This window comes from Brachionichthys hirsutus, unplaced genomic scaffold, assembly GCF_040956055.1.
Source record: "Brachionichthys hirsutus isolate HB-005 unplaced genomic scaffold, CSIRO-AGI_Bhir_v1 contig_286, whole genome shotgun sequence".
In the NCBI taxonomy this organism is placed as follows: Eukaryota; Metazoa; Chordata; class Actinopteri; order Lophiiformes; family Brachionichthyidae; genus Brachionichthys; species Brachionichthys hirsutus.
Genome location: NW_027181032.1, coordinates 1 through 19,000, shown reverse-complemented (window position 1 = coordinate 19,000; position 19,000 = coordinate 1). Strand labels below are relative to the sequence as shown.

The 19,000-nt window shown below is 44.7% G+C and overlaps 3 protein-coding genes across 3 annotated transcripts; 1 reads left to right on the top strand and 2 right to left on the bottom strand.

Annotated features, from left to right (window-relative positions):
• Positions 1–6,769: 6,769 nt before the first annotated feature.
• Positions 6,770–8,486, bottom strand: LOC137917117 (proline-rich protein 14-like). Its single transcript, XM_068760003.1, has 7 exons — positions 8,448–8,486; positions 8,322–8,345; positions 8,044–8,216; positions 7,860–7,948; positions 7,700–7,771; positions 7,488–7,618; positions 6,770–7,296 (listed from the first exon to the last, which is right to left on the bottom strand). The coding sequence occupies exons 2-6, from the start codon at positions 8,341–8,343 to the stop codon at positions 7,549–7,551; spliced, it is 426 nt and encodes a 141-aa protein (XP_068616104.1). The 5' UTR covers positions 8,344–8,345; positions 8,448–8,486; the 3' UTR covers positions 6,770–7,296; positions 7,488–7,548.
• A 57-nt stretch (positions 8,487–8,543) lies between these two features.
• On the top strand, positions 8,544–11,116 carry LOC137917115 (cytochrome b-c1 complex subunit 6, mitochondrial-like). The gene is made up of 4 exons (XM_068760001.1): positions 8,544–8,625; positions 10,327–10,451; positions 10,684–10,845; positions 10,998–11,116. Exons 1-4 carry the CDS (start codon positions 8,544–8,546, stop codon positions 11,028–11,030), a joined length of 402 nt encoding a protein of 133 aa, XP_068616102.1. The 3' UTR covers positions 11,031–11,116.
• A 2,831-nt stretch (positions 11,117–13,947) lies between these two features.
• On the bottom strand, positions 13,948–15,639 carry LOC137917116 (proline-rich protein 14-like). The gene is made up of 6 exons (XM_068760002.1): positions 15,612–15,639; positions 15,486–15,509; positions 15,208–15,380; positions 14,890–14,961; positions 14,678–14,808; positions 13,948–14,486 (listed from the first exon to the last, which is right to left on the bottom strand). The coding sequence occupies exons 3-6, from the start codon at positions 15,276–15,278 to the stop codon at positions 14,323–14,325; spliced, it is 438 nt and encodes a 145-aa protein (XP_068616103.1). The 5' UTR covers positions 15,279–15,380; positions 15,486–15,509; positions 15,612–15,639; the 3' UTR covers positions 13,948–14,322.
• Positions 15,640–19,000: the final 3,361 nt, after the last annotated feature.

Genomic DNA, 19,000 nt, shown 5'->3' with positions numbered 1-19,000 from the left:
AGTACCATCTGGCTGTGAGGCCAGCATAAACTCGACCAGCTGATAACCAGTCATTAACAAATTCTCAACACCAATGATGATATCACAGACAATCTGAATGTAAATATACATACTTTAATCTCATGTCCACAAATAATCAACAACAAACCTAACTGCAGACACAAATTGTATTGATCCAAATATAGACATTTTGCCAGCTGAAATATATTACATTTTAAAAAAGGTCCAAATATTTTAGATCTCCAGTACTCACACAATACTGCCGTAGTACTCATTCAGTACTAATAGAGTACTACAATAGAGTATTGATGTTAACAAACCTCTTGAAAATATAAGCTGCCCGTTACGGGCTTTTCTTCCGAGCAGATCAGATCAGCAATACAAAGAAAATGTACATTTATATTTCTATCCACCTGGTTCACGTTTCACATCTAACACTGTAAAAAATAAAACAGAAAATACACTGCAAAAAAAACCCATGTGTTCATTTGGCCTTTGGTTTGCTGACAGGATGTGATGTCACAGATCACACATCCAAGCCTCGTTGTATCAGAAAGTCTTCGAGAGAACTGAGTCGCTCCACCAGCATCACATCCACGTCTGACTCGTCCCCATGAGGGACGCTGCCATTGCACTGACGGAGAGATGCTTTCCGCTTCCTGGGGACCATGGTAACAGGAAGTCCCGCCCCTGAAGTCGACAAACATTTTGAAAAAAGAAGTGTGAAGAACAAGATGATGAAAAGAGAAGTGCTACCTCTATGTAGCAATAATGAATACAACTGCGTAGTTAGAAATAAAATACAAAATAACACGAAGGAAGGACACAAATAAGGAGACTACCGTCACTTTATCATGCTCTCAATACATTTCCCAACCCACCTTGCAGTCTCTTCCTTTTCCGGGGCTGAGTGAAGTCAGGAAAAAGGAGAACCCTCCGTCTTTTCTGCTGTCCAATCAGGAGTAGCGCTCCATTCTTCTCCCGTGGCTCCTCAAATATTGTTTCAAGACTCCTGTGGGGTGAAAAACAAAACATGGTAGAAGACTGGAGATTCAGCGAGATTTGCATTATTCATTTTAAAGGTTACCATTACCTGTTGGTTGAGGGGGAATTGTAGTTTTTGTTCGTATAAATCTCCTCCAGACTGAACTCTTTCTTCCTTAACCTGAAAAAATGTTTACTGATGATTTTGGAATATGGTCAATGTGTTTGTAAATGACTGTTCATTTCCTCCACACCCACGCCCATTGGCGTGAGCAATGTTTCACGCGGTGATGCCCGCCGGATTCGAATCTGTGAGACGCGTTTGGCTCGCTGACATAAAATGGACACAGAGATCCAATCAGTGGAAACTATGAGTAAAAATGACTTGACAATAAAAAATAGGAAACAACAAAAAAAATATCCACCTCTCCATTTGTGCTGAGAAACTCTGGGCCTGCTGTCGATTGGCTCGTGGAAAGCAGAGCAGATAGTCCATTGGCTGAAGATGACGGCGACGGAAGAGACCGTCGCCGGGGGAGGCGTAGGCAACGGGAGCTGTGATTGGACCGCTGCTTCTGAAGTCGCCGGGTGGGAGAAGCTGGGCCGTTAGAGATATAAATTACTTAAAATGCACGAACCGCACACCAATTAAAAATGACGCACAAAGAAATAAGACATTAAAATAGGGTATATTTGTATTCACCTGGGTGTAGGCGTACGCACATAGCTGCAAGGAGAAAGGAAAGTTATAGTTAATGCTCTAAGTGCAATATTATGATGTACTAATACTCATGAATATTAATAAGGGTTAATATTAGAGCCAACCAACCAGTGGTCGTTGTTCAGGCCAGGCGGGGCTGTCCAGTCCTTCAATGGCCTCAGGGGACTCAAACAAGTTACGCCCCTCGCCGACTCAAATATCGTCTCCATGGCAACTGCTGAGAACCGCACCATGGGGGTGGTGGAGGGCTGGGAGAGGGGGAATGAGCGGGAGAAGTTAAGACTGCAGTGTGAAAGAGGAGAGAGGGAGCAGAGGGTGACTCATGAGGAGAGGAGACAATAGAGCGAGATGGAGAGGAAGCTGCGGAGGAGACGCTCCAAGGAGACACAGGCGGAGACACAACTCCTGAAGGACAACAAAAAGGCAGCGAGTTCCCTCGCTCAGCTGGTCTGCGTGGAAACAGAAGTTCTCAAACGGACTTCCCATCCATCAAAACGAACCCGTTTCAGACGCGCCGCCATCGGCCTCATCGTCAGCCGAAGGCCGAGCTGGATGCGGCGTCGCCGTCGCCGCCCCCAAGCCCTGCCGCCTGCCATCGCTGTCCTTCGGGGTCAGAGGTCGACTCAGCATTTTTGAGGACTGTGAGAGAGACAGAATAACATCTAATGACAAAAACAACAACAAAAAGAGTTCTGGGCCTCCAGCCGGGGAAGGTTGAAGTCACCTGAAAGTCGTTTGTGCCATTTGCTCCACGCACGCGCACACACACACGCACACACACACACGCACGCTTAAAGAGGAGTTAAAGAAGCCATTTCTGGAGAAACCATCTCTGAACAGAGGAGGAGGATTAAGACACCGTATATTATTATTGTAGAATCTTCCAAACACCAAATCTGTGTACGTAACAAGTGTAAAATCTTTTTAACCTGAATATTTGTCTCGTAATTGCACTTCCGGTTAGATGCTAAACTGCATCTCATTACCCCCCCCCCCCCAGCCACACCTGGGTGCAGCTCAACAAAAGAGCTCACCTGAGGGTGTCTGATTTCTCTCGCGGCTCAGAATCCCATAAACATTCCTACAAGTTAATTTATCGTCATTTGACGAACAGGAGTTCCTTTTTTTTTTGGCCTTATTACTTTCTCACATCGGTCTTTTTTATGCGACATGAAACAAAGGGACACTCCCAGAAAACGAGCGGCATTTAGGATCGGGGTGAGAACAAAACAGAAAAAAGGGATTTGGAGAAAATACAAAAGCTGCTCGAGCTAGCTGCGCCTAGCTACCGTTAGCATATTATATTGCGCGTGAATCGGTTAAAATGTCATAAACCGGGAAATTCATTTTACCTTTTCAAAGCCTTCGGATTCGTTTGGTCTCCTTTAACTCCTCTTATCTCATTTTAAGCGCTTTCGACGCTAGAAAATGCCAAACCTGGCCGTGCGGTCCGGCGCAAGACACACTTCTGACGTCACTAATGCCCGGCGTTAAATAGCGGAAGTCACAATCACAATGATGGAACTTCCGCTGAAAGTTTCAAAATAAAAGTGTTAGTCTAGCGCAGTGTTTCCCAACATTTTTTGAGCCGCGGCACATTTTTTACATTTACAAAATCCTGCGGCACACCCCCAACCAAAATGACACAAAATTACACTCCAACAGTACATATTAGATTAGATGACCTTTATTATAATACATATAATTAATAATATAGTTTTTTAAATGTATTTATACTTAGTGGGAAACCTGGGGCTGTTTTGATCATTCATAATAATGATTTCCTACATTGGACTTCTGTCCTTCTCAGGACCCACTAGAAACGATACGAGCAAAATGCGAGCAGACCGAACATTGTGTGCACACGAAGGAGCGTCTGGAGAGCTGCGACGCCCGGGTTGGTTCCAGATCAAACACTACTGAGGAATGTAAAGAAGAACTCTTTGACTTCCTCCATGCACGGGATCATTGTGTAAGTGTGCATTAGTGACAGAGTGGCGAGAAAAAGGCTGAAACACATTTAAGTTCCTTTTCAGTGCCTAAATCATGTATGAAAAAAGAAAAAAAAAACACTACCTAAATGCCATCTGAAGATGCTGACAGTGTTCTCCTTTGACTTTATAGGTAGCACACAAGCTGTTCCACCAGGTGAAATAAAATGCCTGCCTGTAAATCGTCATGGGTTCTGTAAGCAGGGAATTTGCATCGACAGTCAGAAGCAGCCTACGAAACAGGAGTTGCTGTTTGTGCCGTGTGTTAGCAAGTTGTGCGAAGAAAAGCTTTGGGATATTTCTCACACCGGTCAGTATATGCAAAAAATGACAGCACTCAGGTTCACTATACTCTCAAAAAAATAAAATATATTTGGTTTCCAGTTTGCTTGAGTTTTCATTTATTGGATTTTACTCAGTGCCAGAAGGTTATTTTTTTTTTGCACTCAGGATTTATTTGAGAGACCTGGTGTCAGATTTGGATGTTACATGCAACGGTGCTCGCCACACAAGAACTGCACATGCTTGTTTTGTACAGTAGGGATGGTAAACCATCTGGCCTCATTTTGGTGTGTGGTGGTTACTATAATGACAGGACTCGTTAAAAATTATAGAAGTTAAAATTTATTTGAATACAATCGACAAATTAAAGAAATAGCTGACAGTGACATTGTGACTCTTGGTACTAAAAGAAAAAAACTGAAGTAGGCATTAAAGGTGTCTGGATCCAGTTATGAAAGGGTAAAAAAACCAGGAAGATTAAAAATAAATCAGTCATGCACATGGTGCATAATTACAGATGATGTGTAGGAAGGCACCTTCTCAGTAAGAGTTTTCTTTGTTGTAATTTAAAAACTCATCCATGGAGGCCTGCAGACAGAAGTTTTATTACAAGAACAGATTATACATAATTTAGTGAGTAAATCACTTGCCTGCATGGGGAGCCTCTCCTTCCTCAGTTTCTTATAAAATAAGAGAACATCTGGATCTGCCTTGACCACAGTCGGCTGGAAGTCCATCACCCTTAGACCCTGCAAACTTCGAGCTCGAGACAAGGCCACGTAAGCCTGGCCACTCTCAAACACACGCGCCAGAGAGATTTCCACACAGTCGAGGGTCATCCCCTAAAACATAGGAGGGAAAAACGCACACACACAGCAATTATTACAGATCAGGATAACAAACACTCATTTGCGAGAGCCGAAACTATTAAAGTAGAGAATATACCGGTACTAAATATTTTCCCTGTGTGCAGCAATCACTGCATTTGCCTCAGTCTTCTCTGAGCTGTGGTGGAATTCACCTGGCTCTTGTGAATGGAGATGGCCCAGGCCAGTTTGAGCGGTAACTGCTGTCGACTAAGGTGGATCCCACTTCCGGACTTAAACACCCAACATCTCAAACAACACAACAAGAAAACATAAATTAAAAAGTGCAAAAGATAAAGCAGCATCAGGTAACAGTTCTACTGTTTTACTGAAGATTGGCATCAAAGGAAACCAAGTGGCTCAGCTTGGAGGGGCTGATCCTGTTTCTCCTTTCTGTTATCATCTGTCCTGTTCTGGAGAAGATTCTCTCTGAGGGGACAGATGTTGCCACGATACAGTCTCAATCTCCGTGTGTAAGACGTGGGTAGACTGAACACCTGGACTCCCACCAGCTCAGTGGGTCTGCACTTCTTTGGATAAGCGGCTCCTCAAGATACGATCTTACTTTATTTTATTTTGCCTTTGTGTCAACCGCATTAACATGTGTCCAGATTTCTACATTTTTTTCCTCGCCCTTTCTAGCGCGTCGTTTGTCTCTGGTCTAAAGTTCTCTCTCCCCCTGCCTCCCTTTCGTTTCGTCCGCTCGCTGTGCTGCGTGTGCGTAAACACCCCCTGCTTGTTGTGGACACGCACACGCCCACACACACATCTCGACCAATCACGTTAGACTTTAACAGACTTTTTTTTTGGCTCACAATGACGGAAACCAGCTCTTGTCGTTCACTTCAAAGTCTGAAGAGCGATCTACGGGCGGCACACCCACTTTATTACAGCGCGGACACCCGACAATGTTAATTACGTGATATTATAAAAAATATATATGTATTTTTTTGGAAATTTTCTCGCGGCACACCGGTTGGGAAAAGCTGAACTAGAGACACACACACTGGAAGCCACATTAACCCATGAACCAAAATCCACACGCAATAATAACTCTCACACCCAAAATCAGTGTCTCTCCAGCATCGTCACAAAGTGCAGAGGCGAAGAACGACTGATCCAACACAGCTGCCGAGGACCAAACAACAAACCTCAAATTCTTGTAAAAAAAAAAAAAACCACATGCTGCACCCCTCGGTTTCGAGCCCAGGACCTTCTGGCTGGGAGTCAAGCGTGCTACCCACTGCACCACCGAGAATGCAGTACGACGTTGCATGAGGAAAAAGCACAGCTCCAGTGCAACACGCTGTGGTCTGAAACGGCACCTCATTATCCGACAAGTATGACTTTGTTAACGCCTCGGGTTTCCTACCCCGCACTGGGGGGTGGTTGGTATTGCTACCAACCACCGTGTCGGAGGCCCTGGGTTCGAGTCCCGCTGTGGGAGTGGGGTAGAGTGGGGGTAGCAGGGTAGGCCTGGGGCCTTGCCTGGGCGGGGTGAACTGGACCGGTCCACTTCACCCCGCCCAGGCGGCCCTGGGCCTACCCTGCTACCCCCTCCCTATCCCGTTCCCGCAGTGGGATCTGAAGCCGGGGCTCTTTGAACTTTTCGACATTACTACCAACATTACCCCCACCCCCGTGCACACACCGACGCACGCACTCATACACTACGGACAATTCGGAGTAATCGATTCCCCTAAATTGCATGTTTTTGGAGGTGGGCGGAAACAGGAGAAGCCCGACGCAGACACGGTTTGAACCCAGTACCATCTGGCTGTGAGGCCAGCATAAACTCAACCAGCTGATAACCAGCCATTAACAAATTCTCAACACCAATGATGATATCACAGACAATCTGAATGTAAATATACATACTTTAATCTCATGTCCACAAATAATCAACAACAAACCTAACTGCAGACACAAATTGTATTGATCCGAATGTAGACATTTTGCCAGCTGAAATATATTACATTTTAAAAAGGTCCAAATATTTTAGATCTCCAGTACTCACACAATACTGCCGTAGCACTCATTCAGTACTGCCCCAGTACTAATACAGTATTGATGTTAACAAACCTCTTGAAAATATAAGCTGCCCGTTATGGGCTTTTCTTCCGAGCAGATCAGATCAGCAATACAAAGAAAATGTACATTTATATTTCTATCCACCTGGTTCACGTTTCACATCTAACACTGTAAAAAATAAAACAGCAAACACACTGCAAAAAAAACCCATGTGTTCATTTGGCCTTTGGTTTGCTGACAGGATGTGATGTCACAGATCACATATCCAAGCCTCGTTGTATCAGAAAGTCTTCGAGAGAACTGAGTCGCTCCACCAGCATCACATCCACGTCTGACTCGTCCCCATGAGGGACGCTGCCATTGCACTGACGGAGAGATGCTTTCCGCTTCCTGGGGACCATGGTAACAGGAAGTCCCGCCCCTGAAGTCGACAAACATTTTGAAAAAAGAAGTGTGAAGAACAAGACGATGAAAAGAGAAGTGCTACCTCTATGTAGCAATAATGAATACAACTGCGTAGTTAGAAATAAAATACAAAATAACACGAAGGAGGGACACAAATAAGGAGACTACCGTCGCTTTATCACGCTCTCAATACATTTCCCAACCCACCTTGCAGTCTCTTCCTTTTCCGGGGCTGAGGGAAGTCAGGAAAAAGGAGAACCCTCCGTCTTTACTGCTGTCCAATCAGGAGTAGCGCTCCATTCTTCTCCCGTGGCTCCTCAAATATTGTTTCAAGACTCCTGTGGGGTGAAAAACAAAACATGGTAGAAGACTGGAGATTCAGCGAGATTTGCATTATTCATTTTAAAGGTTACCATTACCTGTTGGTTGAGGGGGAATTGTAGTTCTTGTTCGTATAAATCTCCTCCAGACTGAACTCTTTCTTCTTTAACCTGAAAAAATGTTTACTGATGATTTTGGAATATGGTCAATGTGTTTGTAAATGACTGTGTTCATTTCCTCCACACCCACGCGACCTACCTTTCGACCTTTGGCAGTCCCATTGGCGTGAGCAACGTTTCACGCGGTGATGCCCGCCGGATTCGAATCTGTGAGACGCGTTTGGCTCGCTGACATAAAATGGACACAGAGATCCAATCAGTGGAAACTACGAGTAAAAATGACTTGACAATAAAGAATAGGAAACAACAAAAAAAATATCCACCTCTCCATTTGTGCTGAGAAACTCTGGGCCTGCTGTCGATTGGCTCGTGGAAAGCAGAGCAGATAGTCCATTGGCTGAAGATGACGGCGACGGAAGAGACCGTCGCCGGGGGAGGCGTAGGCAACGGGAGCTGTGATTGGACCGCTGCTTCTGAAGTCGCCGGGCGGGAGAAGCTGGGCCGTTAGAGATATAAACTACTTAAAATGCACGAACCGCACACCAATTAAAAATGACGCACAAAGAAATAAGACATTAAAATAGGGTATATTTGTACTCACCTGGGTGTAGGTGTACGCACATAGCTGCAAGGAGAAAGGAAAGTTATAGTTAATGCTCTAAGTGCAATATTATGATGTACTAATACTCATGAATATTAATAAGGGTTAATATTAGAGCCAACCAACCAGTGGTTGTTCAGGCCAGGCGGGGCTGTCCAGTCCTTCAATGGCCTCAGGGGACTCAAACAAGTTACGCCCCTCGCCGACTCAAATATCGTCTCCATGGCAACTGCTGAGAACCGCAGCATGGGGGTGGTGGAGGGCTGGGAGAGGGGGAATGAGCGGGAGAAGTTAAGACTGCAGTGTGAAAGAGGAGAGAGGGAGCAGAGGGTGACTCATGAGGAGAGGAGACAATAGAGCGAGATGGAGAGGAAGCTGCGGAGGAGACGCTCCAAGGAGACACAGGCGGAGACACAACTCCTGAAGGACAACAAAAAGGCAGCGAGTTCCCTCGCTCAGCTGGTCTGCGTGGAAACAGAAGTTCTCAAACGGACTTCCCATCCATCAAAACGAACCCGTTTCAGACGCGCCGCCATCGGCCTCATCGTCAGCCGAAGGCCGAGCTGGATGCGGCGTCGCCGTCGCCGCCCCCAAGCCCTGCCGCCTGCCATCGCTGTCCTTCAGGGTCAGAGGTCGACTCAGCATTTTTGAGGACTGTGAGAGAGACAGAATAACATCTAATGACAAAAACAACAACAAAAAGAGTTCTGGGCCTCCAGCCGGGGAAGGTTGAAGTCACCTGAAAGTAGTTTGTGCCATTTGCTCCACGCACGCGCACACACACACACGCACGCTTAAAGAGGAGTTAAAGAAGCCATTTCTGGAGAAACCATCTCTGAACAGAAAAGGAGGATTAAGACACCGTATATTATTATTGTAGAATCTTCCAAACACCAAATCTGTGCACGTAACAAGTGTAAAATCTTTTTAACCTGAATATTTGTCTCGTAATTGCACTTCCGGTTAGATGCTAAACTGCATCTCATTACCCCCCCCAGCCACACCTGGGTGCAGCTCAACAAAAGAGCTCACCTGAGGGTGTCTGATTTCTCTCGCGGCTCAGAATCCCATAAACATTCCTACAAGTTAATTTATCGTCATTTGACGAACAGGAGTTCCTTTTTTTTTTGGCCTTATTACTTTCTCACATCGGTCTTTTTTATGTGACATGAAACAAAGGGACACTCACAGAAAACGAGCGGCATTTAGGATCGGGGTGAGAACAAAACAGAAAAAAGGGATTTGGAGAAAATACAAAAGCTGCTCGAGCTAGCTGCGCCTAGCTACCGTTAGCATATTATATTGCGCGTGAATCGGTTAAAATGTCATAAATCGGGAAATTCATTTTACCTTTTCAAAGCCTTCGGATTCGTTTGGTCTCCTTTAACTCCTCTTACCTCATTTTAAGCGCTGTCGACGCTAGAAAATGCCAAACCTGGCCGTGCGGTCCGGTGCAAGACACACCTCTGACGTCACTAATGCCCGGCGTTAAATAGCGGAAGTCACAATCACAATGATGGAACTTCCGCTGAAAGTTTCAAAATAAAAGTGTTAGTCTAGCGCAGTGTTTCCCAACCTTTTTTGAGCCGCGGCACATTTTTTACATTTACAAAATCCTGCGGCACACCCCCAACCAAAATGACACAAAATTACACTCTAACAGTACATATTAGATTAGATGACCTTTATTATAATACATATAATTAATAATATAGGTTTTTTTTTATGTATTTATACTTAGTGGGAAACCTGGGGCTGTTTCGATGAACACAAAATGAAGACACACACAAAGCTCTTCCTCATCAGCTCTCAGTCTCTCTCTGCTTGTAGTTTTTATCGCCGTCGAGCTTGAGAAGCTCAGCTCACACAGATATGTGGTTGAAAATGGGAGCAATGTCAGAATAGCTTTGTTGGCTAGAACGGGGAACTCCTTGGCAACAGATAACCAGAAACTGTCCAAAGGAAGATCAGCAAAGTTTAGCTTTAAACCACCATCTTGTTCCAGTTGTTATATGGATCAAACTAATCAATTGTCAATTTTTATTGACAATTGACAAGGAGGGAGATCCCCGTGCTGAGGAGGAAGAGGGAGAGCAGGAGGAGGAGGAAGAAGAGGAAGAAGAGATGGTGGTATGTTTGTCACTGTAAAAAGTACTCTCCATTGTGTTCCCTATTTTTATTCATTGTATTAGTCTATCGAGTGTGAATTTGATGACCTTTTACTTCTGATTAGTTAATATTACAAGTTCTTTCAAGCTGTTGTGTTGCTGTGCCAAACAAATGTCTGACATGATTATTTTAATGGTTTTTGATGCCGCATTCATAATAATGATTTCCTACATTGGACTTCTGTCCTTCTCAGGACCCACTAGAAACGATACGAGCAAAATGCGAGCAGACCGAACATTGTGTGCACACGAAGGAGCGTCTGGAGAGCTGCGACGCCCGGGTTGGTTCCAGATCAAACACTACTGAGGAATGTACAGAAGAACTCTTTGACTTCCTCCATGCACGGGATCATTGTGTAAGTGTGCATTAGTGACAGAGTGGCGAGAAAAAGGCTGAAACACATTTAAGTTCCTTTTCAGTGCCCAAATCATGTATGGAAAAAAAAAAAAAAAACACTACCTAAATGCCATCTGAAGATGCTGACAGTGTTCTCCTTTGACTTTGTAGGTAGCACACAAGCTGTTCCACCAGGTGAAATAAAATGCCTGCCTGTAAATCGTCATGGGTTCTGTAAGCAGGGAATTTGCATCGACAGTCAGAAGCAGCCTACGAAACAGGAGTTGCTGTTTGTGCTGTGTGTTGCGAAGAAAAGCTTTGGGATATTTCTCACACTGTTCAGTATATGCAAAAAATGACAGCACTCAGGCTCACTATACTCTCAAAAAAATAAAATATATTTGGTTTCCAGTTTGCTTGAGTTTTCATTTATTGGATTTTACTCAGTGCCAGAAGGTTATTTTTTTTTTGCACTCAGGATTTATTTGAGAGACCTGGTGTCAGATTTGGATGTTACATGCAACGGTGCTCGCCACACAAGAACTGCACATGCTTGTTCTGTACAGTAGGGATGGTAAAACATCTGGCATCATTTTGGTGTATGGTGGTTACTATAATGGCAGGACTCCTTAAAAATTATAGAAGTTAAAATTTATTTGAATACAATCGACAAATTAAAGAAATAGCTGACAGTGACATTGTGACTCTTGGTACTAAAAGAAAAAAACTGAAGTAGGCATTAAAGGTGTCTGGATCCAGTTATGAAAGGGCAAAAAAACCAGGAAGATTAAAAATAAATCAGTCATGCACATGGTGCATAATTACAGAAGATGTGTAGGAAGGCACCTTCTCAGTAAGAGTTTTCTTTGTTGTAATTTAAAAACTCATCCATGGAGGCCTGCAGACAGAAGTTTTATTACAAGAACAGATTATACATCATTTAGTGAGTAAATCCCTTGCCTGCATGAGGAGCCTCTCCTTCCTCAGTTTCTTATAAAATAAGAGAACATCTGGATCTGCCTTGACCACAGTCGGCTGGAAGTCCATCACCCTTAGACCCTGCAAACTTCGAGCTCGAGACAAGGCCACGTAAGCCTGGCCGCTCTCAAACACACGCGCCAGAGAGATTTCCACACGGTCGAGAGTCATCCCCTAAAACATAGGAGGAAAAACGCACACACACAGCAATTATTACAGATCAGGATAACAAACACTCATTTGCGAGAGCCAAAACTATTAAAGTAGAGAATATACCGGTACTAAATATTTTCCCTGTGTGCAGCAATCACTGCATTTGCCTCAGTCTTCTCTGAGCTGTGGTGGAATTCACCTGGCTCTTGTGAATGGAGATGGCCCAGGCCAGTTTGAGCGGTAACTGCTGTCGACTAAGGTGGATCCCACTTCCGGACTTAAACACCCAACATCTCAAACAACACAACAAGAAAACATAAATTAAAAAGTGCAAAAGATAAAGCAGCATCAGGTAACAGTTCTACTGTTTTACTGAAGATTGGCATCAAAGGAAACCAAGTGGCTCAGCTTGGAGGGGCTGATCCTGTTTCTCCTTTCTGTTATCATCTGTCCTGTTCTGGAGAAGATTCTCTCTGAGGGGACAGATGTTGCCACGATACAGTCTCAATCTCCGTGTGTAAGACGTGGGTAGACTGAACACCTGGACTCCCACCAGCTCAGTGGGTCTGCACTTCTTTGGATAAGCGGCTCCTCAAGATACGATCTTACTTTATTTTATTTTGCCTTTGTGTCAACCGCATTAAAATGTGTCCAGATTTCTACATTTTTTTCCTCGCCCTTTCTAGCGCGTCGTTTGTCTCTGGTCTAAAGTTCTCTCTCTCCCTGCCTCCCTTTCGTTTCGTCCGCTCGCTGCGCTGCGTGTGCGTAAACACCCCCCACCCCCTGCTCGTTGTGGACACGCACACGCCCACACACACATCTCGACCAATCACGTTAGACTTTAACAGACTTTTTTTGGCTCACAATGACGGAAACCAGCTCTTGTCGTTCACTTCAAAGTCTGAAGAGCGATCTACGGGCGGCACACACACTTTATTACAGCGCGGACACCCGACAATGTTAATTACGTGATATTATAAAAAATAAAAATAAAAAATATATATGTATTTTTTTGGAAAATTTCTCACGGCACACCTGACGATCTCTCGCGGCACACCGGTTGGGAAAAGCTGAACTAGAGACACACACACTGGAAGCCACATTAACCCATGAACCAAAATCCACACGCAATAATAACTCTCACACCCAAAATCAGTGTCTCTCCAGCATCGTCACAAAGTGCAGAGGCGAAGAACGACTGATCCAACACAGCTGCCGAGGACCAAACAACAAACCTCAAATTCTTGTAAAAAAAAACAACAACACATGTTGCACCCCTTGGTTTCGAACCCAGGACCTTCCGGCCGGGAGTCAAGCGTGCTACCCACTGCACCACCGAGAATGCAGTACGACGTCGCATAAGGAAAAAGCACAGCTCCAGTGCAACACGCTGTGGTCTGAAACGGCACCTCATTATCTGACAAGTATGACTTTGTTAACGCCTCGGGTTTCCTACCCCGCACTGTGGGGTGGTTGGTATTGCTACCAACCACCGTGTCGGAGGCCCTGGGTTCGAGTCTCGCTGTGGGAGTGGGGTAGAGTGGGGGTAGCAGGGTAGGCCTGGGGCCTTGCCTGGGCGGAGTGAACTGGACCGGTCCACTTCACTCTGCCCAGGCGTGCCCTGGGCCTACCCTGCTACCCCCTCTCTATCCCATTCCCGTAGTGGGATTTGAAGCCGGGGCATTTTGAACTTTTCAACATTACTACCAACTATTCCCCCACCCCCGTGCACACACCGACGCACGCACTCATACACTACGGACAATTTGGAGTAATCGATTCCCCTAAATTGCATGTTTTTGGAGGTGGGCGGAAACAGGAGAACCCCGACGCAGACACGATTTGAACCCAGTACCATCTGGCTGTGAGGCCAGCATAAACTCGACCAGCTGATAACCAGTCATTAACAAATTCTCAACACCAATGATGATATCACAGACAATCTGAATGTAAATATACATACTTTAATCTCATGTCCACAAATAATCAACAACAAACCTAACTGCAGACACAAATTGTATTGACCCGAACGTAGACATTTTGCCAGCTGAAATATATTACATTTTAAAAAAGGTCCAAATATTTTAGATCTCCAGTACTCACACAATACTGCCGTAGTACTCATTCAGTACTACAATAGAGTATTGATGTTAACAAACCTCTTGAAAATATAAGCTGCCCGTTATGGGCTTTTCCTCCGAGCAGATCAGATCAGCAATACAAAGAAAATGTACATTTATATTTCTATCCACCTGGTTCACGTTTCACATCTAACACTGTAAAAAATAAAACAGCAAACACACTGCAAAAAAAACCCATGTGTTCATTTGGCCTTTGGTTTGCTGACAGGATGTGATGTCACAGATCACACATCCAAGCCTCGTTGTATCAGAAAGTCTTCGAGAGAACTGAGTCGCTCCACCAGCATCACATCCACGTCTGACTCGTCCCCATGAGGGACGCTGCCATTGCACTGACGGAGAGATGCTTTCCGCTTCCTGGGGACCATGGTAACAGGAAGTCCCGCCCCTGAAGTCGACAAACATTTTGAAAAAAGAAGTGTGAAGAACAAGATGATGAAAAGAGAAGTGCTACCTCTATGTAGCAATAATGAATACAACTGCGTAGTTAGAAATAAAATACAAAATAACACGAAGGAGGGACACAAATAAGGAGACTACCGTCACTTTATCATGCTCTCAATACATTTCCCAACCCACCTTGCAGTCTCTTCCTTTTCCGGGGCTGAGTGAAGTCAGGAAAAAGGAGAACCCTCCGTCTTTTCTGCTGTCCAATCAGGAGTAGCGCTCCATTCTTCTCCCGTGGCTCCTCAAATATTGTTTCAAGACTCCTGTGGGGTGAAAAACAAAACATGGTAGAAGACTGGAGATTCAGCGAGATTTGCATTATTCATTTTAAAGGTTACCATTACCTGTTGGTTGAGGGGGAATTGTAGTTCTTGTTCGTATAAATCTCCTCCAGACTGAACTCTTTCTTCCTTAACCTGAAAAAATGTTTACTGATGATTTTGGAATATGGTCAATGTGTTTGTAAATGACTGTGTTCATTTCCTCCACACCCACGCCCATTGGCGTGAGCAACGTTTCACGCGGTGATGCCCGCCGGATTCGAATCTGTGAGACGCGTTTGGCTCGCTGACATAAAATGGACACAGAGATCCAATCAGTGGAAACTATGAGTAAAAATGACTTGACAATAAAAAATAGGAAACAACAAAAAAAATATCCACCTCTCCATTTGTGCTGAGAAACTCTGGGCCTGCTGTCGATTGGCTCGTGGAAAGCAGAGCAGATAGTCCATTGGCTGAAGATGACGGCGACGGAAGAGACCGTCGCCGGGGGAGGCGTAGGCAACGGGAGCTGTGATTGGACCGCTGCTTCTGAAGTCGCCGGGCGGGAGAAGCTGGGCCGTTAGAGATATAAATTACTTAAAATGCACGAACCGCACACCAATTAAAAATGACGCACAAAGAAATAAGACATTAAAATAGGGTATATTTGTATTCACCTGGGCGTAGGCGTACGCACATAGCTGCAAGGAGAAAGGAAAGTTATAGTTAATGCTCTAAGTGCAATATTATGATGTACTAATACTCATGAATATTAATAAGGGTTAATATTAGAGCCAACCAACCAGTGGTCGTTGTTCAGGCCAGGCGGGGCTGTCCAGTCCTTCAATGGCCTCAGGGGACTCAAACAAGTTACGCCCCTCGCCGACTCAAATATCGTCTCCATGGCAACTGCTGAGAACCGCAGCATGGGGGTGGTGGAGGGCTGGGAGAGGGGGAATGAGCGGGAGAAGTTAAGACTGCAGTGTGATAGAGGAGAGAGGGAGCAGAGGGTGACTCATGAGGAGAGGAGACAATAGAGCGAGATGGAGAGGAAGCTGCGGAGGAGACGCTCCAAGGAGACACAGGCGGAGACACAACTCCTGAAGGACAACAAAAAGGCAGCGAGTTCCCTCGCTCAGCTGGTCTGCGTGGAAACAGAAGTTCTCAAACGGACTTCCCATCCATCAAAACGAACCCGTTTCAGACGCGCCGCCATCGGCCTCATCGCCAGCCGAAGGCCGAGCTGGATGCGGCGTCGCCGTCGCCGCCCCCAAGCCCTGCCATCGCTGTCCTTCAGGGTCAGAGGTCGACTCAGCATTTTTGAGGACTGTGAGAGAGACAGAATAACATCTAATGACAAAAACAACAAAAAGAGTTCTGGGCCTCCAGCCGAGGAAGGTTGAAGTCACCTGAAAGTTGTTTGTGCCATTTGCTCCACGCACGCGCACACACACACACACACACACGCACACACGCTTAAAGAGGAGTTAAAGAAGCCAGTTCTGGAGAAACCATCTCTGAACAGAAAAGGAGGATTAAGACACCGTATATTATTGTTGTAGAATCTTCCAAACACCAAATCTGTGCACGTAACAAGTGTAAAATCTTTTTAACCTGAATATTTGTCTCGTAATTGCACTTCCGGTTAGATGCTAAACTGCATCTCATTACCCCCCCCAGCCACACCTGGGTGCAGCTCAACAAAAGAGCTCACCTGAGGGTGTCTGATTTCTCTCGCGGCTCAGAATCCCATAAACATTCCTACAAGTTAATTTATCGTCATTTGACGAACAGGAGTTCCTTTTTTTTTTGGCCTTATTACTTTCTCACATCGGTCTTTTTTATGTGACATGAAACAAAGGGACACTCACAGAAAACGAGCGGTATTTAGGATCGGCGTGAGAACAAAACAGAAAAAAGGGATTTGGAGAAAATACAAAAGCTGCTCGAGCTAGCTGCGCCTAGCTACCGTTAGCATATTATATTGCGCGCGAATCGGTTAAAATGTCATAAATCGGGAAATTCATTTTACCCTTTCAAAGCCTTCGGATTCGTTTGGTCTCCTTTAACTCCTCTTATCTCATTTTAAGCGCTTTCGACGCTAGAAAATGCCAAACCTGGCCGTGCGGTCCGGTGCAAGACACACTTCTGACGTCACTAATGCCCGGCGTTAAATAGCGGAAGTCACAATCACAATGATGGAACTTCCGCTGAAAGTTTCAAAATAAAAGTGTTAGTCTAGCGCAGTGTTTCCCAACCTTTTTTGAGCCGCGGCACATTTTTTACATTTACAAAATCCTGCGGCACACCCCCAACCAAAATGACACAAAATTACACTCTAACAGTACATATTAGATTAGATGACCTTTATTATAATACATATAATTAATAATATAGTTTTTTTTATGTATTTATACTTAGTGGGAAACCTGGGGCTGTTTCGATGAACACAAAATGAAGACACACACGAAGCTCTTCCTCATCAGCTCTCAGTCTCTCTCTGCTTGTAGTTTTTATCGCCGTCGAGCTTGAGAAGCTCAGCTCACACAGATATGTGGTTGAAAATGGGAGCAATGTCAGAATAGCTTTGTTGGCTAGAACGGGGAACTCCTTGGCAACAGATAACCAGAAACTGTCCAAAGGAAGATCAGCAAAGTTTAGCTTTAAACCACCATCTTGTTCCAGTTCAGTGTAGTGATGGAAATTCCAGCTCTTTTAAGAGAGCCGGTTCTTTTGGCTCCCAAGTGGCTCCTCAGATTTTTTTGTTGTTGACAAAATTAATTTAATACCAAATCATGTGCAGTGTAAAATTAGCTACTTATGTAAAAACATGCAATATATCAAATGTTTATTAAATGTCTTTATTTAAATCCTCTTTGCACTGCTAGCTACAATAAACATATTATATAATATAAAATACAAAACCAAACCAAACACATCTCACAGAGAACAAGGTCAAATCTCTGCATTTAAATCTCAAACAACACAACAAGAAAACATAAATTAAAAAGTGCAAAAGATAAAGCAGCATCAGGTAACAGTTCTACTGTTTTACTGAAGATTGGCATCAAAGGAAACCAAGTGGCTCAGCTTGGAGGTGCTGATCCTGTTTCTCCTTTCTGTTATCATCTGTCCTGTTCTGGAGAAGATTCTCTCTGAGGGGACAGATGTTGCCACGATACAGTCTCAATCTCCGTGTGTAAGACGTGGGTAGACTGAACACCTGGACTCCCACCAGCTCAGTGGGTCTGCACTTCTTTGGATAAGCGGCTCCTCAAGATACGATCTTACTTTATTTTATTTTGCCTTTGTGTCAACCGCATTAAAATGTGTCCAGATTTCTACGTTTTCTATCGCTCGTTTTTTTCCTCACCCTTTCTAGCGCGTCGTTTGTCTCTGGTCTAAAGTTCTCTCTCTCCCTGCCTCCCTTTCGTTTCGTCCGCTCGCTGCGCTGCGTGTGCGTAAACACCCCCCACCCCCTGCTCGTTGTGGACACGCACACGCCCACACACACACATCTCGACCAATCACGTTAGACTTTAACAGACTTTTTTTTTGGCTCACAATGACGGAAACCAGCTCTTGTCGTTCACTTCAAAGTCTGAAGAGCGATCTACGGGCGGCACACACACTTTATTACAGCGCGGACACCCGACAATGTTAATTACGTGATATTATAAAAAATAAAAAATATATATGTATTTTTTTGGAAAATTTCTCACGGCACACCTGACGACCTCTCGCGGCACACCGGTTGGGAAAAGCTGAACTAGAGACACACACACTGGAAGCCACATTAACCCATGAACCAAAATCCACACGCAATAATAACTCTCACACCCAAAATCAGTGTCTCTCCAGCATCGTCACAAAGTGCAGAGGCGAAGAACGACTGATCCAACACAGCTGCCGAGGACCAAACAACAAACCTCAAATTCTTGTAAAAAAAAACAACAACACATGTTGCACCCCTTGGTTTCGAACCCAGGACCTTCCGGCCGGGAGTCAAGCGTGCTACCCACTGCACCACCGAGAATGCAGTACGACGTCGCATAAGGAAAAAGCACAGCTCCAGTGCAACACGCTGTGGTCTGAAATAGCACCTCATTATCCGACAAGTATGACTTTGTTAATGCCTCGAGTTTCCTACCCCGCACTGTGGGGTGGTTGGTATTGCTACCAACCACCGTGT